Source organism: Misgurnus anguillicaudatus, chromosome 21 (genome assembly GCF_027580225.2).
Source record: "Misgurnus anguillicaudatus chromosome 21, ASM2758022v2, whole genome shotgun sequence".
NCBI lineage: Eukaryota > Metazoa > Chordata > Actinopteri > Cypriniformes > Cobitidae > Misgurnus > Misgurnus anguillicaudatus.
Window position 1 is genome coordinate 52,307,041 of NC_073357.2, and position 25,891 is coordinate 52,332,931.

At 39.1% G+C, this 25,891-nt stretch overlaps 1 protein-coding gene across 3 annotated transcripts in view; it reads right to left on the reverse strand.

Annotated features, from left to right (window-relative positions):
• The window catches only part of frem1a (Fras1 related extracellular matrix 1a), a 42,932-nt gene that overhangs the window by 13,084 nt on the left and 3,957 nt on the right, over window positions 1-25,891 (reverse strand). For 2 of the 3 annotated variants that reach the window (XR_012360067.1, XM_073859366.1), the window contains exons 2-19: window positions 14,606-15,028; window positions 12,909-13,003; window positions 12,492-12,805; window positions 9,702-9,898; window positions 9,304-9,627; window positions 8,959-9,067; window positions 8,230-8,361; window positions 7,789-8,133; window positions 5,783-5,925; window positions 5,494-5,687; window positions 5,267-5,357; window positions 4,835-5,002; window positions 3,123-3,331; window positions 2,860-2,953; window positions 2,528-2,780; window positions 2,242-2,424; window positions 1,958-2,143; window positions 19-215 (exon numbers count right to left, since the gene is read on the reverse strand). Coding sequence is in view for 2 of the 3 variants with exons in the window: in XM_073859366.1 (XP_073715467.1) it covers window positions 19-215; window positions 1,958-2,143; window positions 2,242-2,424; window positions 2,528-2,780; window positions 2,860-2,953; window positions 3,123-3,331; window positions 4,835-5,002; window positions 5,267-5,357; window positions 5,494-5,687; window positions 5,783-5,925; window positions 7,789-8,133; window positions 8,230-8,361; window positions 8,959-9,067; window positions 9,304-9,627; window positions 9,702-9,898; window positions 12,492-12,805; window positions 12,909-13,003; window positions 14,606-14,836 (3,465 nt within the window). In the remaining variant the exon portion in view is untranslated. Of the gene's footprint in view, window positions 1-18; window positions 216-1,957; window positions 2,144-2,241; window positions 2,425-2,527; window positions 2,781-2,859; window positions 2,954-3,122; window positions 3,332-4,834; window positions 5,003-5,266; window positions 5,358-5,493; window positions 5,688-5,782; window positions 5,926-7,788; window positions 8,134-8,229; window positions 8,362-8,958; window positions 9,068-9,303; window positions 9,628-9,701; window positions 9,899-12,491; window positions 12,806-12,908; window positions 13,004-14,605; window positions 15,029-25,891 lie in introns of those variants that run through there. The other variant, XM_073859367.1, reaches the window with a different exon arrangement.

Sequence of the window (25,891 nt, forward strand, 5' to 3'; positions counted from 1 at the left end):
CATTTTTGTCTAACTGACCGTGATGTTTCTAGCCAGGAAGTCTGGGATCTCATCATTGGTTGGATTGATGATGATGTAAAATGATACTAAGGATGACTGTTGTTTTCCATCTGACACATGCAGCATAAAGTGGTCAGTGGTGGGCTCCATTCTTTGGTGTCTAAACTGGACGTAGTTAATGTGCCCATTCAACACATCCCTATAAGTAAAAGAAGCTAAAAGACAAAAAAGATCATGTGTGTATTGCAGTACTTCACATTCACATAATGCATTGACAATTAAGTAAACAGAAAACCAGTAACATTCTTAAAGGAATATTCCATTTTCTTAAAAGAAAAATCCAGATAATTTACTCACCACCATGTCATCCAAAATGTTGATGTCTTTCTTTGTTCAGTCGAGAAGAAATTGTGTTATTTGAGGAAAACATTGCAGGATTTTCTAATTTTAATGGACTTTAATAGACACCAACAATTAATACTTAACTCAACACTTAAAAGTTTTTTTCAACAGAGTTTCAAAGGACTATAAACAATCCCAAACGAGGCATAAGGGTCTTATCTAGCAAAATGATTGTCATTTTTGACAATAAAAATAACAAATATCCACTTTTATAGCACAACTTCTCGTTTAGATCCGGTCGTCATGCGCTAGCGTGACCCGACGCAATACGTCATCACGTCAAGATGTCACAGAGGACGAACGCGAAACTCCACCCCAGTGTTTACAGGTGTGGTAAAAGAGGACCGTTCCTACGTTGTTGTATTTCAACTGATACTTATTAATGTCTTTGTGTCAGTTTATTGTTTATAATGGTCCGCAAATGTGCATTTTATATATGTAACACGTGACCTCCCTACGTCACTACGCATTTACGTAAGGTCGCGCTGGACCGAACCTAAACGAAAAGTTGTGCTTTAAAAGTGTATATTTTTTATTTTTCTTGTCAAAAATGACAATCGTTTCGCTAGATAAGACCCTTGTTTGGGATTGTTCATAGTCCTTTGAAACTCCGTTGAAAAAAACTGTTAAGTGTTGAGTTAAGTATTAATTGTTGGTGTCTATTAAAGTCCATTAAAATGAGAAAAATCCTGCAATGTTTTCCTCAAAAAACATAATTTCTTCTCGACTGAACAAAGAAAGACATCAACATTTTGGATGACATTGTGGTGAGTAAATTTTCTGGATTTTTCTTTTAAGAAAATGGAATATTCCTTTAAAGGCGAGGTGCATGATTTAAAAAAACCACTTTGGAAAAGGGAGTCGGGCCGAGTACCAAAACACACTTGTAGCCAATCAGCAGTAAGGGGCGTGTCTACTAACCGACATCGTTGCCTGGGTTGTGTATGTGTGGGGCGGGTCTATCAAAAGAAGGTCCAGATTCTATTGGGGTAGGAGCGTGTTTGTTTAGGTGGTTTCAAATGTCAACATTGGCTTTCAGAGATCATGCACCCCGCCTTTAAACCATAAAAAGTTGTTTTCAGTATTTTAATTCAACAGCTTTAAAGAAATGTCACATTAAAGGGCACATATTATGCAAAATCCACTGTTACAAGGTGTTTGGACATAAATGTGTATTGGGGGTGTATGAACACAATAACCGTACAATGAATCTCATTAGACATGCTGTTTTGATTCTCTTGACAATGTGACGTCACACAAAACAAAGCCCCGCCCACAGCCACTGACTGACTGGTTTATTTTACGCAAAAGCTTTTCTAATTGTGTTTGTTAGCATGTTGTAGTGCTAATGCATATAAGATACTATTGTCTCCTTGTATTGATCCCTCCCAAATAGGGGCACTTTAAACATGCCATAACAATGACCTGTGGGGTATTAAGCGGAAACTTCAGACACATTTTAGGCACACCTGAGACTTATATTATATTTTTGTAAAAATAGGCATAATATCTGTCCTTTAAGTGTGATAAAAAACTATGACAGCATTACACTCACCAATACTGATTCCCATGTTGCTCTTTTCAAAGCCTGGACTGGGAAGAACGTTCTCAATGTATCCAAACTGTGGAGGAGCGATCAGGATGATGTCCAGATCCTCCGGAGGAGTGTCCTGGTCTGCAACTTTCAGATGGGTCTCTGTGACCGAAGCCGACCCACCCTCGTCCACTTTAAATACCTGTCCTGGTGTGAAACCAGAAGATACTGTCAATAATCACAGGTAACAAATAGCTGGTGCTATTTGCAGATCTAAATAATGTAATAACATGGGTGTCCATTACCAATATCAATAGATGGTGGTTGGTTGTTCACAGGATAAACAGTAACATTAAGGTCATACAGGGGCAGAGGTTTCTGCACTTTGGGTGTCCGTCCGCTACCCCCACAACAGGAAGGATCCGACTCTCCATCAGAGATCACAAACGTAATGATGTCATGACGGGGTTGTAGCCCAATCTCTTGTCCTTGAGTGCATAACAAACATACGTTTATATTTTGGAAATAAACATCATACCATCAATGTAATTAAATGACAAAGCAAATTATAAATCTTAAATTTTGTATTACCAGTGTGCCTATAGGAAATGACACCAGCAGTTACATCAGCTTGATTGAAGCGATCCACAATGATGCCGTTTCTTTGAACAACCCCATAATAAGGTTGGCGGGCGATCATATAGATCAATGCGCTGTCATCACTGTCCAGATCTGTGGCACAGATGTACTCTATAGTGATGACCACTTCTTGTCCCTCTGCACAGGCTATAATAGATTTTAAACCTGGTACTAAAACCGGTACCTCGTCGTTGACTTGTGTCACCTGTCAAAGTAAGTGGACCTGTCGGACTTCTGTTACGATAAAAAGTTTTGCAAAATAACATAAGAAAAATTATCAATACCTTGACAGGTAGCACAAAGTCGGCAGTATTTATCCCATCAGTGGCGATGAATTGAATATCATCTCGTTCTGTCTCAGAGTTATCATGGCGATACCTGTTAAACAAATATACTATATATAACACAGAACAAAACGAAAGCATTTCCAACAAACTTAGATATCCTAGAAAAGTGTATTTCTGAACGCGGGATGAGTGGTATGGTATTACCATCTAAGTCATTTGGTACTATAGTGGATAGTACAATATGAGGAACCACATCTGACCTAACTTTAAGGCTTCTCACATCCCTCATTGTGAATGTTTGGCTTGGGCTCATGGGTGTGCCGTCTAGAGAAATATTTCCATGCTGAGGTTTTCTTTTTAGTTTCACATGCAGAGAGTCCTCGAGCGAGTCCTGGTCAGTTAGGCGCAGGTGCTCTTCATTCACCCAGGACTCTCCTCCCTCATCCACCGTCAATGGATTCACATGCACCTAAAGATGACAAGAAACACTTCATCATAGAATACATACATCTAGAAATGATGGTTGAAGTCATGTTTTCCGCAGCTGTATATAGCACCTCTGTAGAACCATGTGTGTGGTTCGTAATTTCAAAATATGTGTTATGAGCCTCAAGTGATCCTTTGGGCATCACGTGTTTTGTCAAAATAAGTGCCTGCTGCAGATAAGTATAATGGGTTTATGATAAAAGAGACGCTCGCGTTTGCCAGATACTCACATAATTTCATGCGTAATCAGAATCGAGATGGTGCCGGGGGGCCCCAGTTTTATGACATTTTATGAAATACATTAATTTATCATGAATTCTGTGTAATTAAACCTAAAAAAATAAGGCTACTAACCAAAAGAACTACTTTTTTGTATAATTTAATGTTTTTTTTATTTAAATGTTTTAGAACAGTTTTTTGTCACAAATTTTCTTTGGGGGGCCGCGAAGGAATGCACCGTACACAAGGGGGGGCCGCACGCTGAAAAAGTTTGGGAACCACTGCTTTAAGGGAGTGTCTTGAGTGTATTTTGTGAACGTGAGCGTCTCTTTTATCATAAACGGGTTTGATGCGTGTGCAGCAGGCACTTATTTAGACAAAACACGTGATGCACATGGTTTACATGATGCAACAAACAAATATTTTGAAAACACGAGCAACAATCTTTTTTTTTTTGAGCGTACAATGTATTTTTTTGTGTCAGAACTCATTAGGATATTAAGATTTTTTATGAAGATATTTTGTTAATTTCCTACCATAAATATAGCACTTCATTTGGACAACTTTAAAGGCGATTTTCTCAATATTTTCTTTGTTTTGCACCCTTATATTCCAGATTTTTAAATAGTTGCATCTGGCCAAATATCCTAACATACCATAAATTAATGGAAAGCTTATTTATTCAGCTTCCAGATGAAATTTCAATTTAACAAAAAATTTACCCTTATGACTGGTTTTGTGGTCCAGGGTCACATATGACAAAGTTTACTAAACAAACCTTTTGAACCCTAATCACTGTTAATTTTGGATTAACTCATTGCCCGCCAGCCTTTTTTTGAAAAGTTGCCCGCCAGCATTTTTTGTGATTTTCACAAAAGTTTCACAAAACGCTTCCAGGAAAATGTTCTTCTAAAAATATATAAACATACAAATATGAAAGAACAGACCCTCTGCTTTCAAACCAACAATAAACAAACAAACAAAACGGGGGGGGGGTTCATCCTATCTATATTTTTCTTCAAAAACATTTTTTTTTTGCAAAAAGCTGAAATAATTGCATTTTTGTGAAGGACTTTTGTTAGAGATCAGATTCAGAATGATTATCAAAACATATACGAAGTGTAAAATTAATAAATAATTTTTTGCTTCAGTTTTTTTTTTAATTGGGTAAGTGCGGTATTACACATAACCATAAAAACTCATCAGGAACACGTTTTTTCCGATAACCCATCAATGGCGGGGAAAGAGTTAAGTAGATGGTGTGTACCTCTGGTGCCAAGTTGTCCACTGGCAGAACTGTAATGTTGAAGCAAATTCCAGTAGTCGTCCTGCCTTGTTGATTGGTAACTGACAGGACAAAGTGGATATGCCGACTGTAGGGTCCAATGTCCAGAATGGGGGGCATATAAGCAACTTTCATGTGGTTGACTGCATGCTGCATGCGTAGAAAGATTTTAGACAGGGTTTATTCAGTCACCTCCTAAAAATGATATCTATATAAATATTGGCTTGTTTTAATCCGTTTTTTTAATGCTAATTTGAACCAATGCATGGGTTTGTCTTTTTTATCCAATCATGGCTTGAAACAACCCAGCATTTACAGTTTTGACTGTATAAATAAAATATGTCAAAAGCAGGAAGAATAATTTGTTCTGTATTTTGGCTAACAATAAGGTATACTATATGTATGAGTATTTACCTGGGTGAAAAGTCTTAACATTGGGGCATTGGGATCTTTTTGAAATTTGGGGATGCTGTCAACCAGAAATAACCTTCCTGCATCAGGCCCTCTGTAAAGTAAGACATACATGTTGTTTTCAACATCATCATATTCTCTTGACTTCCAAAAGTCATGTCAGTGTATGTGCTTTCCTGTGAACTCTACAGTCGTCTTATAAGATTGTAAGGAACAGTTTAATTTTGTACCCGGTGGTGCTGTAGAAGGGTGGAGTGGTGACGGTGTATGTGAGCTCACTCTCTGGTGACTCCAAGTCAACGAAATGTAGCTGCTGTTTGGTCAAGAAGATGACATCGGTCTCATTGACAACCAGGTGCCTTGACACACCCAGTGCTTCTTGTGGAGGTTGATCAGGTACTGGTTGAATTTGTATCACGACAACCTAAAATATTCCCAGATTGATAAATAATCCCATAAAAATCCCATTTTGGATGTGTAAGAAGCATAATTTATTGAATAAGAGAAATCCAGAATTACCTGAGGTTCTGAAAGGTTAGGAGGATCATGAAAATCAGACAACACCACCTCAAAAGAGTCCTCAAAGACCTCATGCCCTGAGTGCCGATAATAGATGATGGAATGGAAGAGGTCCTTCTGAAGAAAACGGGCCACAGGGTAACCTGTGCAAAGAAGACAATCTCAACTATAAATGGTAAATATTGTTCATATTGAAACATTCAATAATATTGACTGTTGATTGCAGACTTTGATAATCTGAGCTCAGTCTGTGACATTGTTGAGATCTGAAGTTCTGAAACTCCAACTTAATAGAGACATTTGTGAGATTTTGGGTGTTTTTCACAGCAGAAATTAGTTAAAGGTGCATTGTGTAACTTTTATAAGGATCTCTTGACAAAAATGCAATATAAAGTCGTGTATAACAACCTTACAATATGAACTGTATTGTTTTTATTACCTTTGAATAAGCCGTTTTTATATACACCGCTGGTCCCCTTACGTGCAAGTCGCCATTTTGCGCCGTCATGTTTCTACAGTAGCCGTAAAAGGACAAACTGCTATATAGAGAGCGTTTTGTCACTATGTTGTCTCAGACGATGACATGTTTGTCCTGTTGCGCCTACCGTAGCTTCACTATGCGTTTCAACATAGATATATACACTAGATGTTGCCTTGGGGTTCTAAGCATGCGTCAAAACCGCCGCCATCTTGGAACAGGCGTCTTGTCATGGGAAGTAGCTAGGTAACGCTGCTATCTCCGCTTGTACTTCGAATTCATGGATGATACTGGACTTTTGTGCTGCTTATGGATGTTAGGCCTACTAGCACTATGCATTATATTTAGAAAAAGTAGATTTTCTTAATATCAAAACTTTACATTTTCTCTGGAGTCAATGCTGAATACATGTCCAAAAAACAAAAGAAAAACAAAAGAAAAACCTAGAAAATCGCATTCATGACGATTTATGGTGATTTTATTTCCGTTACACCTTTGCCTACATTGACGCTGTTGCTGATGCATTAAAGAAGAGGGGCTCCCCTGTTTCAAGATGGCGGCTCTAGTTGACGCATTCGTTCCGATAAACTGCCGTAGCCAAGGCAACATCTAGTGCAGTGGTTCTCAAACTTTTTCCGCGTACGGCCCCCGTTGTGTACGGTGCATTCCTTCGCGGCCCCCCCAAAGAAAACATATGAGATAACTGTTCTAAAATGTAACATTTTAATTAAACAACACATATTAAGTTATACAAAGTAGTGCGGTTGGTTAGTAGTCTTATTTTTTATGTTTAATTACACAGAATTCATGATAAATGAATGTATTTTATAAAATATCATAAAACTGGGGCCCCCCTGGCACCATCTCACAGCCCCCCTGGGGGCCCCGAACCCCAGTTTGAGAACCACTGATCTAGTGTATATATCTATGGCATTTCAAAAGGGAGGGGTGAGCAGTGGACTGAACCGTTGGTTGCAATTCACAGTTTCACCACTAGATGCCGCTAAAATCTACATTGTGGACCCTTAAGTAAATGTTTCCTTTTACTTTTTATTTAATCTCATTTATGTCTAAAGCCCGGGATACACTGCACGATTATTGGCTGTCCCCGACGAAACATTGCCATCGTGGAACAATCGTCGCGATTTCTGTGATCATGGCTCTTCATCGGTGGTCCTATATCGTACAGTGAGAGAGGTTCAAAGACGGCTGTTTTCCCGGTCTTGCGTCCAAAGATAGCCTACGATAGGCTGATAGTGTCCGAAATTCAGCATGATCCCCGCACAGTGTGTTTGCTGCTACGACCTGCGTACTGGTATTTCTTTATAACTAGTGCATGCTGGTGATGTTGCACTAATGTGTGACGTAGCCTTTAAAGCTTCCGTGTCATCATCGTAGAGTCTACATGCTTGTCGTAGCCAAGTTTAAACGATCCATGTCGCACAGTGTGAAAAGGTAATGATCTTATAGGAGGGCAAAAATCCTGCAGTGTATTTCGGGCTTAAGAGCAATATTTGTCTTTTTTCACCTGTAATTCCAGGACCGGGCATCTTCATGATCTCCCCTGCCTGAGGTGGTCTGGTGATGTTGAACATAATATAGTCATCACTGGAGTCCATATCACAGGCTTTTAAAATAGATCCTTTGAGAAGAGCCGTCTGACCTTCAGAAAGCTCTAGCACCATATTTGTTATAAGAAAAGGTGGGCTGTCGTCTTTGGGCAAGATGTTAATAGGAAACTTGTGTCTAGTTTGATGCAAGCCATCAGAAATCCTGAAGACCACATAGTCTTTAGTAGTGTCGCTGTCATCGTGGTGGTAGCGTACCACACCTTCCTTAATATCATTTACGGTGAACATGAAACCTTTTCCGCCTACGAACAAAACAGAATGGAAGTGAAACTGATTACAACATGACAGTAAAATTAATGGATATAATTGATTAAAAATAGATAAAATATATATTAAACCTCGAACAGAAAGCCTCCCATGTTGAAGGCCGTCCACGGTGATGATTTTTACAGATTTCAGGTTGTCATTGTCAACTATCTGCAATTGATCCCATGTGATGGGACGGGACTGACCTTCCAACAGACTGAGACCTAATTAATATCACAGAAGAACAATCAGTTAATATGCTTTAACCGGGATGTGTTTTAGTGTCTTATTCTTATAGTATTTCCTATAGATCAACTAGTAGAGCATTGCACTAGGAAACACACATACTGATAAAATGTATAGCTTAAAGGCGCTCTAAGCAAATCTGTGTGACGTTACTTTTTGTTGATGTTTGAACTGTTTTCAAACAAACGGAGCCTAGCTAACTCCTCCCCCTCCCTTCCTTTCCGTGCTTTCATGAACGCGCCCAGCTCCCACCCCAAAATCCTTCTTGTCGTTTATTGGCTGGAACACTTTGTTATGGTTTCTGTTTGTAGGTTTGGCCACTGTGTTTATATTGCAGTTTGCGAAGCCTGGGCTGTCTACGGAGATCGCGTTTTTTACAGTTTGATCAGCGGACAGGCAGCAAGCAGATAGTGAGGAGATGTTTGCTGTATATGTAACAAAAAAAATTGTTATCGTCTAAAATGTGTGAATTCGCTTAGAGCACCTTTAAATGCTTTTTGATACAAGCATCTGCCAAATGCATAAATGTTATGTATTATTTGTAGAGTCTATGTAAAATGGTGCACATTACATACCCATATTCCATGACACTCGTGGTGCATTTGTATCAGCTGTCCTGATGGAGATGTGTACCATCACAGACTGACTTTTCTCAAAGTAGAAATCGTGCACTTCAAACTCCACCTTGAAAAAAATAAACAGTAATTGACTTCATTATATAGTTCAATACAGAAGAATAAACTAAAATGTAGCTTGAAACCAAAAGGCATTAGGAGAAAGAGATTTGTTTAACAAAGCTTTCATTTAAGCAGAGTGTGAGTTGCCAGCATAAAGTTGTGATGTATAATATAATATGCAAAATAGTTTTGGTTTAAGCCATTAACGTGTTACTATAATAAAGCTAAATGACTAGACTGTACCTCGTAGTTCCTACGTTGTGTGTGGCTGGAGTTTGGTGGCTGGTAGCCGATCAGCATATCATTGAGATCCATCCAGGTAAAGGAGGAGATGGGTTTGGTGTGATCGGAGAGATGAGTAATGAAGCCCTCAGTAGGAGATTTAGTGATGTTGAACACCAGCCTCTGCTTGGGAGTCTCATCATCTTCCGCATCCAGGGTTGCCGTGGAAAGTGGAGTCAAGATGAATTGATCCACCTCCAAGATGAACATAGACATGAAGGCAGGCTTGGGTGGCTGATTGGTCACAGCATCTTTAATAGTTACTGGGATCCAGGCCTGCTCAGACTGGATAGGAAAATAGGCAGAATATGAGACAAAAATCAAGGTTTTTATTCTGTAGAGAATTCTAGGATTTATACCTGGATTACGCTTCTGCTTCTAGTATCTGTGAGGTCCAGTCTTATGGCGATGTAGTCAATATCTGGAGACGGTGGGTCAGTGTGATGGTATCGAATGCCCATCGTGAGGAAATCACTGCAGGGCACTTTAGTGATTTTTAACAGTTTCAGTCCCTTCGGACAGTTATCACTCTTACAGTGGGCTCTGGCTTTATTATCTGCCAACAAACAGGAAAATTGTTATGTTTTCAATATTAAATAACTGGTAGTTAACTTGTGGCTAATTTTGTTTAGTTTTCACACGTAAGTGAGGGTCTGCGTACAGTGTGCATAACGTAAATTTTGTCATCAAAATGGTATGAGAGCACTGTACGCGCATGCTTTGTATGCATAGATCGTTCATGCACGGGTATGTAGTATGTAGGCCAGGAGAGATATTGCATTTTGTTACAATGCGCATGTGCGAGTAAACTATGCTTTGCAAGGCTGTGTGTTTTTACGCGCAAAAAAAACTATATTCCAGGCTTTAAATTGAGTAGGTCAATTGAAAACTTTTAAATAAATAAATATTATAAATTAAAATACATTTTAATAAAAGTGAATACATCAAATATGAAAATGCCAAAAAAATAAATAGGTGCCCTCGTCAGCTTTTAAATTGCCATAATTTGATCATTTTATTTCTTATATTCCACATATAAAAAATTCGGTATACTTTTGTATTTACTGTAGTAAGCTGTAGGGAAAGTTTATTGGTTCACTATATAGCTAATACTACAGAATACCATAGTGTACATTAACAAAGTGAATACTAAACTATACTACAGAATTTTTCATGTGGGATAACATAGGTCAGCTCTTCATTTTATATACTGTAGGTTTATATACAGCAGTGGTTCTCAAACTTTTTTGCCGTGCGGCTCCCCTTGTATACGGTGCATCCCTACGTAGCCCCCCTAAACAAAATTTATGACATAAAACATTCCAAAACTTAATATTTGAATTAAACAAAACATATTCAATTATACAATGTAGTGCTGTTGGTTAGTATAGTCTTATTTTTCTGAAATTTCATGATTATTTCATTTATTGTATAAAATGTCATAAAACTGGGGCCCCTCTGGCCCCATCTAAGGGCCCCCCGGCCCCAGTTTGAGAACCACTGATATACAGTTAAGCAATTTGTGTTTTTCATTTAAAATTGCTGCTACTTAAACAATATATGATCGATTAAAATATTTTAACAATATTTGAGATTAATTTTGAGAGCCTATATTGAATTGTTATTATTATAAGTTAATTCTGGGGATACCTTTATTCCAGCCCAGTCTCATGAAATAACGTACCTTTAGTTATGTAATTTTTTTATTTGTTTTCATGATACTGTCACAAATTTTCGTGTTTTTTTTTTGTGGTTACTCAACTATTTTGTCCTATTTTCTTACCATCGTCGCTTCGGTTTAGGGTTAGATTTACATAAAATTTGACATCCTTACCCAAACCCAAAACTAACCCTAACGCCAGGAAACAATGGTTTAAAAATCAGAAAATTGTAAAAATAAATCAGAAAAAATAGTATAAACCAATACTTAAAGTGACATCCTAACGTAAACACCAAATCTAACCCTAAACCAAAGCAACAATGGTTTGAAAATAAGAAAAATGCAGTTGAGTAACCAATACGTGACAGTGACACATAAACAGAAATTCGTGACACGATCACGAAAAAATGTGGAAATTCATGACACTATCGCGAAAAAGAATAAAAAATTACCTGACAATAGGTACATAATTTGTGAGACTGGGTAGCTTTATTCATATACTCTTGAGTTACTTGAGTATTACTTTTTTAATACCCTTAAACACCTTTGTACACTCTTAGACTGGATGTGTTTGGTAAATTAAACAACAATTCAACATATATATATATATAATTCCCTGTTAATGTCAGAGACAGCAGACGACTCCGGGCCAGGGGTGCGTTTTCCAAACAACGACGTAACTCGTTGCTGAACGACCATAGTACAATGCATCATTGGAGAAATGAACTACCTTGTCACGAGTGTTTCCCGAAAGCACAGTTACTTTGTCGCACATTCGTCGTTTGAACGATGTTGGATTAACAATATAGTTGATGATGATGGATGTCACGTGGGAGGTGAAGTACTAATTAATCTATGCAAATCGATTTAATGTCAGATTATTGCTGTAAATAACATATATTGCATCAGAAGACTGATTTTGTTATCGTGATTTAGTTATCCGTTGTTTATTTTCAAGATATTTAATTCACCCGCAAGTTCCCTCTTATGTCACTCCTCCCAAGGATTCCTCAGGGTCTTAAAGGTCGTAGGACTGCGCACATGCGCAGTTGTCAAATGCAGCGCTTTCATTCTGTTTACAAATTTAAAGACGTAAAATAAAATTGTAATATATTTAGAATAATGGATATAGACTGTACTACATGTTTTTTGCTTACTTTGTTCAAAAGCATGATCAACGTAAGTCTACATATGATAATTACAAGGAACGATGCTTCTAACGACAGGTCAAGAGCTGTCGTTCCAACGACACAAGTTAGCGATGCAGTTTGCGAATGTTCGTTTGAGCGATGGTTTCGGGAAACACAAAATCTTTGAACGATGTTAGTAACGATGGAATTTACGATGTTCGTTGGCTAACGATGCTTTTGGGAAACGCACCCCTTATCTGAACCAGATCCGCACCAGAGCTACTGACTTTGGTGTGGACCCGACCCAGAGTCGTCTACTGTCTAGAAACGCTTGTATGCATTGTTTGTTATGGTTTTACCCAGCTGTCTCCTTAAAGGAACAAAGCTGTCAGGTTCATCTCCTCTTGGTCCGTCTGATATCTCCGGCACTCCAGTGACCAGCTGACCATGACCAGGTAGATGTGTATCCAGTGTCGTCACATGAACTGTGCACTCAATATTATGTCGATGTTCGTAGTGAAAGGACACCGTGTTACCATCCAGAACATTGGAGAGGCCGTAGAACTCGGGTACCTCGAGGTTCTGTGGTCCCAACTTAATCACATTACAGTCAGGCTCCATGATTTCAATGTGCAGATTGAAGACCTCAGTGTAGGTTTCTGTCTCTGTAAATCTAAACGACAAATCGTTTCAGTGCACACATCTGTGAACGACAATGTATTGCATCCCTTTGTTTGTACAATATCTAAATTTGCTATAGAATGAAAGAAACATACTTGTACAGACGAAGTTTAACAATATCCTCTTTTAAAATCGGACATCCGTTATGAGTGTATTTCACCTCGTCGGTCAAAAAGTGGCAGTCGAAAACCTGTCAGATGTAAAAAAGATAACTACGTTTTTGTTGTAGTTGTTGGAAAGTATGCTTATCCATAATCATGTAAAAAGTGCCGTTTTGTAATATATCTGACTATTTGTAATGAATCATACAAAAACATATAACTATTAGAAAATACAATAACGATAAGCCACCCCTAAAACAGGGTCAAAGGGGTAAAAGCAAATTGTACAAAAATGTCCGAATTAGTATAGTGCAATACGTACGAATTGCTAAATACAAGGAAAAGCTCAGTATTATGGTACGGCTTGGTACCCTTCATCTTGCACTGCTCTTTAATGAGGGTCACGGTAACCACCTAAAACAGATGTTTCACATGTAATGACCTCAGTTCCATCCTAAACCTGAGGTGGAAATCATCTGAACGCTTTTCAGATTGATGACTAGCAGACATGCGCCAGATCTGTCAAAGGTTATCATTTTGGCACAGCAGTCAGTGTGTTAATGACAGGCCTTGCTGACTTTAAAGTATTACACAAGTGTGTACAAACAGTCTAAGTGACCAAGAGTTAAAAACCAAAATTTGTTTGATTTGTAAGCCAAGCATCAGTATTGCTGTTGACTCACCTTAAGAACGGTCATTTGCCCTTTAAAGGCGAAATTACACAAGACTTTTTTAAGATGTCAAATAAATCTTTGGTGTCCCCAGAGTACATATGTGAAGTTTAAGCTCAAACTACCATATAGATAATTTATTATAGCATGTTAAAATTGCCACTTTTTAGGTGTGAGCAAAAATGGTGTGTGTCATTTAAAATGTAAATGAGCTCATCTCTGCACTAAATGGCAGTGCTGTGGTTGGATAGTGCAGATTAAGGGGCGGTATTATCCCCTTCTGACATCACAGGGGAAGCCAAATTTCAATGACCTATTTTTCACATGCTTGGAGAGAATGGTTTACTTTAAGTTTCTGGGATGATCTTTTTCACATTTTCTAGGTTGATCGAAGCACTTTGGACCCAAATATAGCACTTAAACATGGAAAAAGTCCGATTTTTACGATATGTCCCCTTTAACTCTTTCCCCGCCATTGACTAAATATCTCGTCAATCAAGAGAAAACGCTTCCCCGCCAATGACGAGTATTTCCGTCTTTCCGCAATACCGCTATTATCCACAATATCGCAACTTTTTAAAACCGGAAGTATTGCCCTATGGCAAGCTGCTGCATGTCCGTGTCTGTTTTAAAGATCGCTCTGAATGGGATCTCTATGAAAAGTCTGTCACAAAAATTGAATTATCTCTGCTTTTTGCTCAAAATGTGGTGTTTTTTCAGAAAACTACCAATATTCAAAAGCTGATTACAAAAGAACTACTGAAGGTAGGATGAAACGGTTTTTTTTTGTTTGTTTGAAAGCAGAGGGTCTGTTCTTTCATTTGGTGTATTGTATGTTTATATATTTGAAGAAGAACATTTTCTGGAAGGCATTAAACTTTTGTGAAAATCATGAAAAACGCTGGCGCTGGCAACTTTTTTTAAAAACGCTGGCGGTGAAAGAGTTAAATAATACTCTATTGACATTGCCAACTAAATAAGACAATGAGAGAGGTTTTAGGACATGACAAAATATCTCACCTCTGGGTAAAGTGTGCCGACACGTTGTGTAATGGGCTCGTTCAACACAACTTCCACCTTGCAGGCATCTTTTCCTCTAGGAATATGAAACTGTAAGTCTTGGTCCTCTAGAAAGACCGACTGCCCTCTTTTTACCTTCAACACCTTATTCATCTTCACAAGAGAGCATTGAATTTGGAGTAAAAGTCCCAGAAAGAGGAAAACCAAAACTGTCCTGTCCTTTAGAGTCATTCTGTTGAGTTTGTGAGGATCAGGACCTTTGGTGTATCAGTGCTTGAAGACCAGCTGTTTGGGTTTGCTTTGTTTGGTAAATGTTGTTATCCAAAGTCATCTTCACTCTTCCATAATGCAAATGCTTGAAGGTCATATGCACTGGTCAGGAGTTTTCAGAACATCAGTGTCCATGGATAATCAAAGAAATATCTGAAAAGGAAATGTAAAATAAGGGATGAAGTACTGTCAGCCTATCAATAAAAAAGCTGTGTTGTTTTCAACGCGTAGTTGGGTCAAATATAGACAAATGCAATTGTTGGGTTTAAATGAACCTATGCTGGGTTGTTTCAATCCATGGTTGGGTCAAATATGGACATTTTCTAGGTTAATTTAAACCAACTGTTGGGTTTCTCCATATTTTAACCAACCATGGGTAAATATCTGTTTTATTTAATAAATAAAAAAACCTGCAAAAGTAAGAATTTGCTGTCACATTATATTCAATTTAAGAGCAAAAAATGTCTCAGTCACTTCTCTTTGACATGTTTGAGGAAACACACAGAGGTGAGATGTCAAAGTAAAAGATGACCTTTGACCAGAGACAATCTTCAGGCCCTTAAATGACCAGTTAGGAGATGAATGTGTTCTCATCTGTCAACACTGAACATGCTGCTAAGGAGGGTTAATTTATCCACCTGCACTTAAATGACCCATTAAAACAGACTGAAGGGTATGATAAATGGTTTCCACCTTGCAGCTTTATTTAGTCTCCCAGACTCCTTTAATTCATTACTCCTACTTTACCAAACTGAACATGTTTTCCCATTCTTCCTCATTAAATTTAAATAAAAACTTTTTTTTATTTAAAGGATATAGGCAGATTTTTGCCTATATCCTTCAAATCCACTGAATGCAGGAGATTAAAATGAAATAAATTCAAACGCATTTGAACTTAAGTCCAGGACACATTTTCTTTTCATTTTGGCATCAAAACATCTGGAATCAGTCCATCTCTGTTAAGCCACTAATGTGTTTTCTTTTAAGGGCCTCTCTAGTTTTCCTTCCTGCTGTCTTTCTGCATTTGAATACACAGTTTTCCAAAATTGTTCCTTAGCCTCAGGCAAAACAACAACCCACAGAGTGTTTCATAGCCTAAGAAGTAAGATGGTCAGATAGTAATAAGCCTGTTTTGTGGTATTAGCGAGAAATTTTATAGACGTACAAACAGGGTCTATTCGTCATGTACACTCTAAAAAAATGCTGGGTTATTTTCAACCTAGCGTTGGGTCAAACAGGGGACGAAAGCCATACCGTTGGGTTGTAATTTAACCTATATTCTGGGTTGTTTCATGCCAAAATTATTGGGTTTAATCCACATTGTTTACATTTGACCTTACAATGAGTTAAAGCAACCCTTGTTATTTTTAACCCAGGATTGGGTCAAGGACGAACCCAACAGGTTGGGTTGTAATTTAACCTGTGCTGGGTTGTTTCAACCCAAAATGATTGTGTTTAATCCACATTGTTTACATTTGACCTTACAATGAGTTAAAGCAACCCATGTAATTTTTAACCCAGCGTTGGGTCAAGGACGAACCCAACACGTTGGGTTGTAATTTAACCTATGCTGGGTTGTTTCAAGCCAAAATGATTGGGTTTAATCCACATTGTTTACATTTGACCTAACAATGAGTTAAAGCAACCCGTGTTATTTTCAACTCAGCGTTGGGTCAAAAATAGGACGAACCCAACACGTTGGGTTGTAATTTAACCTGTGCTGGGTTGTTTCAACCCAAAATGATGGTTAACTTTTGGTTTAGATTTTCTGGGTTAATTTAAATCAGCGGCTGGGTTTGATCCTTTTTGACCCAACGCTGGGTTGACAATAACCCAATATTTTTACAGTGCATTCAGACTATTTCTCATTAACTGTAATGCTTGTTACAGCATTATGTAATGCTTGTAATTATAAGGCCACTCCTGGACAATTTGGACACCATAGGGTGTACAAAGGAGCCTTAAAGTAACATTTTGACAGTGAAGCTCCACTTATGCTTCAGATCTTTTTAAATGCAAGGCTCCATATGTTCAGAAAGTTTTAAATGTTCAGGACAGCAAAACTACAGTTAGTAACCAAATGATAGTCTAAAAGCATTTACCTACTGGTATATCTTAGCATGGCTTAACAATATGTCCGTTACTTATTTAAAGCTGTAACGTGTTTACCAATAATAGTGTAACTGGGCAAAAACGGGACAAATTTTGGCATGTGAAAAATTTATTATATACATCGATTTTCTTTTGCGATGCATTTGGCTCTTATGTAAGGATGAAGCTTCAGTTTAATGTTATTCTTTATCAATGCACGTTTAAATTATTCTCAATGCAATAAACGTTTTCTGCCGTACAACATGTGAAAACATTCACTATTCACCTTTGAAATCATTATGAAAAAGTCAAACATCTTAAACATTTGTCCATGCTGACACATTGAAGAAAACCTTATATTTGGGAACAGATGTTGTAAATATGTTCTCTGTCCTATTAACAAACCCATGTTTATCCCTCTTCTATTAAAGGAGTGTTTAGAATTACATCATGCTTTTCAATTAGACCCATATCACATGGTTATATTGAAAGTACACCTGGTTGTAAATGGTAAATCGACTGCATTTATATAGCGCTTTTAACAGACCTATGGCCATCCAAAGCCCTTTACAAGTTGCCTCACATTCACCCATTCACTCACACATTCAGACACATTCAGACAATATTGAATGATGCTCAAATCCATAACAAGCAAGAGGTTGCATTTAAGAGCATCTTTTTGCATGTTGTATTCATATGAATCTCTTTATTTATACTTAGTTATGAACATTTAGTAGGATAACCCGTACTACACATTCCCAGACAGCTGGCTTTTTAGCCTTATTATTGTCAGTATTGATAATACTTGAGAACAATTGCATGTCTGTATCACGAGAGCTTTGATAACTGATCTGTCTAGGATCTGAGGTACGGTTATACAGCATGGAGATTGGCATCAGACTCACTCATCACATTGGCTTTGAAGACATGGATGAGACAGACTAAGATGGAAAATATGGTCCGATATACCAGACCCCAAAAATTCAGATCACAAAAAATAAAAAAATCTACTAACAATGTTCTTATTATGTCTATTGACAACATCTATAATGACTATATAAGTAAATTAATACGTCCTCCGCGAAGACAAGGAAGGACATTTATTTAAGTATTTAAATCAGTCAATTTCTAATAATCGTTAACACTAGTGATACAAGGACTGTCTTGAGCACGGGTCTGGAGTGCTATTTTTTGATATAGTCTATTTAAAAAAAAAATTTTTTTATTTTATTTTACTTGTTGATATGTTTTAGTATTTAAAATGTTGCCAAGCTAATATAAAGAACATGTAATAAATATATATTACAATTGAGACTATTAATAGAATGTGCTTTGGCGGGCACCTCACAGACTTTGTGCGGGCACCACGTTGGAGACCCCTGGTCTTGAGACTTCTTGTAATTTACAGTAACACAAATGTCTATAATTGATAGTTCCCTTTCAGTCGGTCACTACGACGTCACGTCGTGACCGACGAATTGGGAACTCGCTTAGAGAGACCAATCTGCTTCGTATACTACTAAAACGCCAATGAACTTGGCATTGAGATATTTGCATAATGCTGGCGCCGCCCCGCCAGGTGCCTTTATAAGCAGCAGGTGCAAATAGGGAAATTAGCTTTTTCGCTTCGAAAGCTGGTATTATGTGCTACTGAGAAGCTACTCTCTGCTCTTCTGGGAACGGTTGCTGAAGTTGATTGACAAGCAGTACTAACACAGCGGACGCTCGCAGTATTCCACTGCTCTGCATATTTTTTGTTTTGAGTTTAGTGTGTGCGTTGCCTCTCCCTGTGCTCATCATCAGCTGAGCACCTAAAGAGTGATTTCCCTAAAGAGTGATACGTGAGAGCTCTGTGTCTTTTTAAAGACAGCCACTCTCTCGTATATTCGGAGATCAGCGTCCTTTTCAGGATTGCTTTTTGTCCGTGCGATCTTGGATGCGAGAGGTATAAGGGTTCCAGTGACGATCACGAGCGCTGTCTTCGTGTTTAGGCATCAAGCACTCAGAGGCTGCGTTCGTGGAGAGTTTTTGTTCTCTCTGTGAGAGCATAACCCTCTTGGATTGTGGAGACGACTGACGTTTCTACGGGAATGCTGTCCGCGCCTTTGCAGTGCTGACGCCGCCATGGTGCGGCTGTCAAGCGCTCGCAGGACGCTCTTCGCATCACTACGCTGAGTAGGACGGAGGATGCGTCCTCCACCTACCGGCCTCTCATCCTCAGCCGGTTGAGGCTCCGGTGGAGACTGCAGAGTCGTGTTCTACGATTTCTGCCGAATCCATTGGACCTCCTTCTGGTCCCGTTCACTTCTGCAGCATCAGAGGGGTATCCACTTTTTCCTCCGAAGCGGAGTCGTTCCGGAAATGGCGGCCGTGCCCGCTCGAGCGGCGGAAACGGTAGAGTTGGAGAGGTTAACCCCTCTTCGCCCGAACCGTACCGCCCACGTGATTGGTATTTCGGAGCTGCTCGGGCCTCTCAGTCCTCTTCTCCTGTGCCTTTCTTTACCGACGGCACGAAGAGCTGACGTGATTTGCGGCCGTCTCGGCCGTTCAGCTTTCAGCTTCAGCTTTCTCCCCTCACCTCCCTCACCAACAGAGCCGCTAAGGGCGGGGACCCCTTCAGTGGAGCGGGGGGTTGCGATGCAGCTACGTTCCTGGAGGGACCACCCAACCCTTCCCTCCCGTGTTTGTAGACAGTCATCCGGGTACGGGCGCTGCCCATCAGGCATGCGGAGAGGCGGCTTCAGCCCTGCACGCAATAACGTTGCTGCAGGATTTACGAGGGAGGCCGCGACCTTCAGTCGTGCGATGTCCACCACAGTGGTTCAGGATCGCCACATTTGGCTGTGTCTGGCTGACATGACGGACGCAGGCGAGAACAACTTCTTGAATGCTCCTGTCTCACAGACCGGCCCCTTCGGCGAGCCCGTGGAGTCGTACAGCTCCGCTGCGCAGACTGAGGTGATCTCCTAGGTCATGCCCCGGCGAAGGAGAGCTGCCCTTGGTCCACCACGCCGGCTCCTCAGTCTGCCTCTCGCCGTCGGCCTCCTGCGGCGGCCACCTTTGTTCCCCTCCTCGGACCCCATCTCGGCAGCGCGGGGGAACCGGTCGTCAGCAGCTCGCCCCGCCCGCTTAGCCGCTTCCCGTGAAATCGGGAGTTTAAGTGGCCAGTAACGGGCGACCCGGATTGGCAGAGGATCACTCTTCAGGAGACGGTGATTCGTTCCTTCCCCCGGTAGAGGGTCGGGTGGAAAATTCTTGGTTTGCATGTGTTCCACCGGCTGTTTAGCCGGTACCCACGTAACCACACATAAGAGTGCATTCCTCTTCCCTCTCCAGGTCTCCGGAGGATCGAGAGAGCCGTGAGCGGGCACACACCAGCTCACCCTACCTCTCCTCTATCGCCAGCGGGTGTCCTGAGGAGTCCGAGCCCTCCACTGAGGAGACCGGACCACCAGCACCCTCATCAGAGTCTGCGCTCTCCGCAGAGGAGACCAGACGACCGTCACCCTCAGCGGGCTCAGGTCAGTGTCACACACACATACTGTAGATGTTTATGCTGTCACAGCAGACGCACCGGCAGTCTCACCTGTCTCGCTTCGCTGCCCCACCGCGGGTACTTCGGGCAGCCTCGGCCGAAGTGAGCTTAATTGCACAGACACTGTGCAAAGTCAGGCAGGACGAGGAGAGCCTTTTATTAATCGTCCGTACTGGACGACCAAGAATTGGTTTTCATAGTTAATGCTCCTCGCGACAGCCCTCCCTGGCGGATTCCCCTGAGGAAGGACTTTCTTTCTCAAGGAAGGGGCACATTTGGCACTCGCGCCCCGACCTGTGGGATCTCCATGTTGAGCGCGCGCAGGGTTTAGGTGATACAATTGATGCTTTCTTTCCCTCCTGCCCCCCTGGTGGGTAAAGTAACTTAAAACTATGGATACACTCTCAAAATTAAAGGTACAAAAGTTTTCAATGGGACAGTACCCTTTAAACAGGGCAATAAATTATGTACCATTTAGGTACAGATACCTTTTAGGTACAAAAGTGTACTTTTTGAAAAGGTATATACAGCCCTCAGTGACAACTTTTGTACATTTCTGTACCTTTTTTCTGAGTGTAGGTAGGATTATGGTGTGAGCGCCTCGGGTTAATCTCCAAAAAATAACCAAATTCCTTGTGCAGATTACAACTGGGACACTTTTCACATCATTGTAACCCACCCCTTACCACACACCCTGTCAGCCAATGGGTACAAGTCAAGTAAACAATACAAAATCTAATTTCAAAGCCCTTAAGACTCGGAACTGTTTAGCCAATAATAAACACTTCTGTTAATGTATTGGATCTGGTAAACATTGTTTGATCTGTGATGTATCTAAATGTGGAAAAAGACTTTAAAGATCTTTTTCGGCAATGACCTAATGCAATGCTGGGATGTTGCAACCCATGGTTGGATCAAATATAGACTGTCCTTATGTTAAAGGTCACGTTCTGTCTGATCACATTTTTTAAACCCTAGTTAGTGTGTAATGTTGCTATAATAGCATAAATAATACCTGTAAAATGATAAAGCTCAAAGTTCACTCCCAGGCGATATATTTTCTTTAACAGAATTTGCCTTTCAAAGCCTACAGCGAACGGTCGGTTTGGACTACAGCCCTCTATTTCCTGCTTTAATGACGTCAGTAGAACAGTTTTTTAACTAAACTCCGCCCACAGGAATACGTCAGTCGCCAGCTAAGCTAACGGCAAGCTAAGCTGCTATCGAATCACAACACACTAAACAAACTACCCAATCAGGAATCGTTACGTATTTCTGAAGGAGGGACGTCAAAGAACAAGGAAGACATCAGACATTTTTAGGACTGTGAAAACAGTATACAGATAAGTAAATTGTGTGAAAAATACCACGTTTTTTACACGTGAAACATGAACACATGTAATATGGTGCACTGTAAACACAATCAAAGCTTAAAAAACACAGAAAGAATGGGACCTTTAATATAATATCCATATTATATGGATTAAACCAACCCAGCATTTTTTACATTTATATTTAGGCTGTTAGCGGATGCTTAAGAAAAGACTTACAGTATAAACGTGAGGAAAACAACAAAAGACAAAAACTTATTTTTAAGAGCATGACCAACTTTTAGGAACTACAGTACCTGTATATCTTCAAAGGTATAAACATTTATTTTCCTGCTGGTTTGTTTTCAAATGGATTTTAAATAGATAAACTGCTTTTTAAGAAAGTCTATTATGTGACAAATTCCTCTATTGTGCTTTTGACAACAGTGCTCATCACGTGCACACCACATCAAACCCTTCAGTGCATTCTCAACTCTCCTCTTGAAGTGTGATCTCACAGCCGTGAAACTGTCAACATTGTTCAGGGCATGATGGTACATGTTGTACCATCTATGATTGTATGTTTCACCCCCGTTTGGGATGTTCTCTGCAGATCAGAAGCAAGTTCAACAGACAAGTGTTGAAGGGATTGGTCACGGGTCCAGGTAAGCACAAAATTAACTGGAATACAGCCACAATTCATTAAAAGTTATAGAAGGATATAGGACTTTGGCAGTTTAGTGCAAAAGTATATCTACTGTATTTAACTCTCATCCATGTGGGCTAATATCTGAAGGATGCCACCAGCATTTTTGAACAGCTGTTAGATGTGGCGTAGCAGATGTAAACATCTCAAAACCCAGCAATTCAACCAGTTTGAAGAATGTTTATGGCTAAAATATGGGTTTGCTTATAGTTCAGCTAGAGAATTGCGTGTGCCATTTAAATCTTTTTGGGAAAAAGCACCTACCAAATGCATAAATGTAAAATATAGTCGTTTCTGACAACTAGATTACATAGAAAAATGTTTGGTATGATAAATTATGATTAGTGGCGGCCGGTAACTCTTTTTCGAGGGCGCATGATGCGAAGCTTGTGAAAACATGTATTTAGGCTGTCATGTGTGTGGTTCGTAATGTCAAAATATGTGTGGCGCATAGGACTGGGCAAAAAAATAGATTTTTTGATTAATCGTTTTTCAAAACGTGGTCGATCCAGAATTGATTCTCAGAATCAGAAGAGCAGAATCGATTTTTTCCCCCCATATTTTTTCTGCAAACATTGAACGTAAGATTAACGTTAATCTAATTACTAATCTCCTTCACTAGAAGTTTTTTGCCTTGCGCGATGTTACCAAGGAGCGAGAGGTGAGCCTGTCATTCTTTCATTTAGTCCTTAAAATGGCGGTTTTGGGTGCTTCATTGACGTTGATGCCACCTTCACATAAAAAGTAAGAGGTATGGAGGCATTTTAGATTTCACTAGGAAGACGATGACGATAGTGTTGTGGCTTTTAATTTCTTTTTATTAATTACCCACTTGTAAACTTATGTGTTCTTTTTTATTAATATAGTATTTGTATTAAATCTATACTGATTGAGTTGAATTGAGAATTGAATATAAAACCGACCCGAGATCCGGAATCGAAAATTGAATCGATAAATCGAAATCGAATCGATTTGATAGCTTGTGAATCGAAATTGAATCAATCTGGAACATCTGAATCGATACCCAGCCCTAGTGGCGCATCATTGTGAACCTATGTGCATCACCCGTCATGTACGGCTGCAGATGCTTCAAGGGGGTTTATGATTGCGTTTGCCAGATATTCGCTTAATTTCATGTGTAATCAGAGTTAAGTGTCTTGCAAGTATTTTGTGAACGTGAGCATCTATTTTATCATAAATTCTTTCAAAACGTGTGCAGCAGGCACATATTTTGACATGACGTACATGCATCTTATAACAATATTTGAGGAGCTCAGATGCAAAAGCCACTAAACGCCACCTCCATCAATAATTAGATAATGATATTAAAGAAATGCTCTCAGCATTATTTTTATATCAATACAGATCAATGTAGCATTCCTTAAACCACTCATTCAACCACTCCTACCTATAATCTTCTAGATTATATTTACAAATTTACAGTAAGGTTCCACTGGTTAACATCAAGTAACTATTAAAGGAATAGTTCCCCCTAAAACGAAAATTAAACTAATGTTTTACTCACACGCAACGATCCTACGATTTTCTTCTTTCAGCCGAACACAGTCAGAGTTATATGAAATATTATCTTGGCTCTTTGGAGCTTTTTATGGCATTGGATAGTGACCAATTTTTAAAGCTCCAAAAAGTGCTTCTATCCATCTATAAAAAACTGGTAAAGTGACACAATGGGTTTTTGTAAAAAAACATTTATATAAGACTTTATAAAATACATCCATACATGTGTTCATGAACAAAAGCTACAAAAACCCCTCGCTTTACCTCAGATGACATTTAATAATGGTATAGATTGTTTTTTTTTTTGATGGATTGATTCGCTTTTTGGAACTTTAAAAATGGGGCATTACAAAACTGTACTTTTTCTGTTGGTTCCATTTTGTATAGGTACAAAACATAATACAACGTTGTACCTTTTTGGGTACATTACTGTACCTTAAGGATTTATTTGGTACATTTAAAGGCACAGTTAACTGTTTTGTACTCTAAAATTGAACTGGTACAAAATTGTTTCTTAAGGTACACAATAGGTCCTTTATATTTTATATATCATATTTTACCCCAAAAGGTACAACATTTAAATGGTTATAGGGGAGAGCGGGGTAAGTTGTCACACTTTTCACACTGTCTAACATTTATTGAGCACAATACATCACAATAGTATAAATCTCATACCAAATAAAAGAAGGAAGTCTTCATATGTTCTATTCATTACATTTTCATATCTTTACGGAGTTGTAGACTGTTGAATAGAGAATGTTCACTTGTGACACTAGATTATCTAAAAAGAAGAACACCACTTAATTGTGATTATTGATTTAAATTTTTTAATTCAAACCAGACCTGGAAAATGAACTCTTTTCACACTGCACTTAACCTTGGGTTATCCTCGTTCTAAACCCTGCTTTTAACCCTAGGTTAAGTATCGTTTCACACTTGTAATTTAGAAGCGAGTTATCCCTAAAATTAACCCAGGATTCCGTTAACCCGGGGTTTAGAATAATCCAGGGTTAACTATTTCCAGTGTAAAAAGCATGTGACAACTTGCCCCAAACTGACATATGTGCTAATGTTGGCTAAATCTCAGGGTTAGCTCAACATAAAACATCAGCTAAAGTATCAAAAGACACGCTATTGTCTCCTCTATTTTGTGCAAAATAATAATTTTTAACATTCATACCTAAAAAAAGTTGTATTGGATCAAATGTATGTGCAAATTTTTTACTTTCTAAACCAAAAAAAAAAATAAGAAAATTGTGCGAACCTCAGATTAGAGCGATCTTGACCACATGTGAACACGAAGTTGACTATAAGAAGTCATCACACAAAGTGGCTATTTGATTTTTAAGATAGTACGTCTAGTGTTGGTGTTATGAACAGTGTGACAACTTACCCCGCTCTCCCCTATACCCAAAAATTTACAAAATACAATTGTCTTGATAATAACTAACAATAAAAAATATTTTCTATCATCTATTATTAACAAAGTAAATCTTATTGTAAATTATTAACAAAACATTTAAAGGTGACATAGAATGATTGAACGGAGTATTTATCCTTGTTCTGTGATAATGAAAATGAAAATATTTTTTGTTTGGGTCTGTAATGCCTTAGAAGCTTCCTAAAAACCTCTCTCAGATAGCTCTTTTAGGGTGGGGGATTTTAAACAAGTGGTTTTGCACCTATTTGGCTTCCCCTACTGGCTTAACTTGCAATCTCATTACTGATTGGCTGACTTTTCTGCCACTCAAAAAATGTAGCCAATTATTTTAAAGTGGAGGGGCAGTTAGATGCCTGTGATGTCATAAGCATCAGTTTTTCAGATTGGGCTGTTTTCTGGCTGACATTTCTAATGA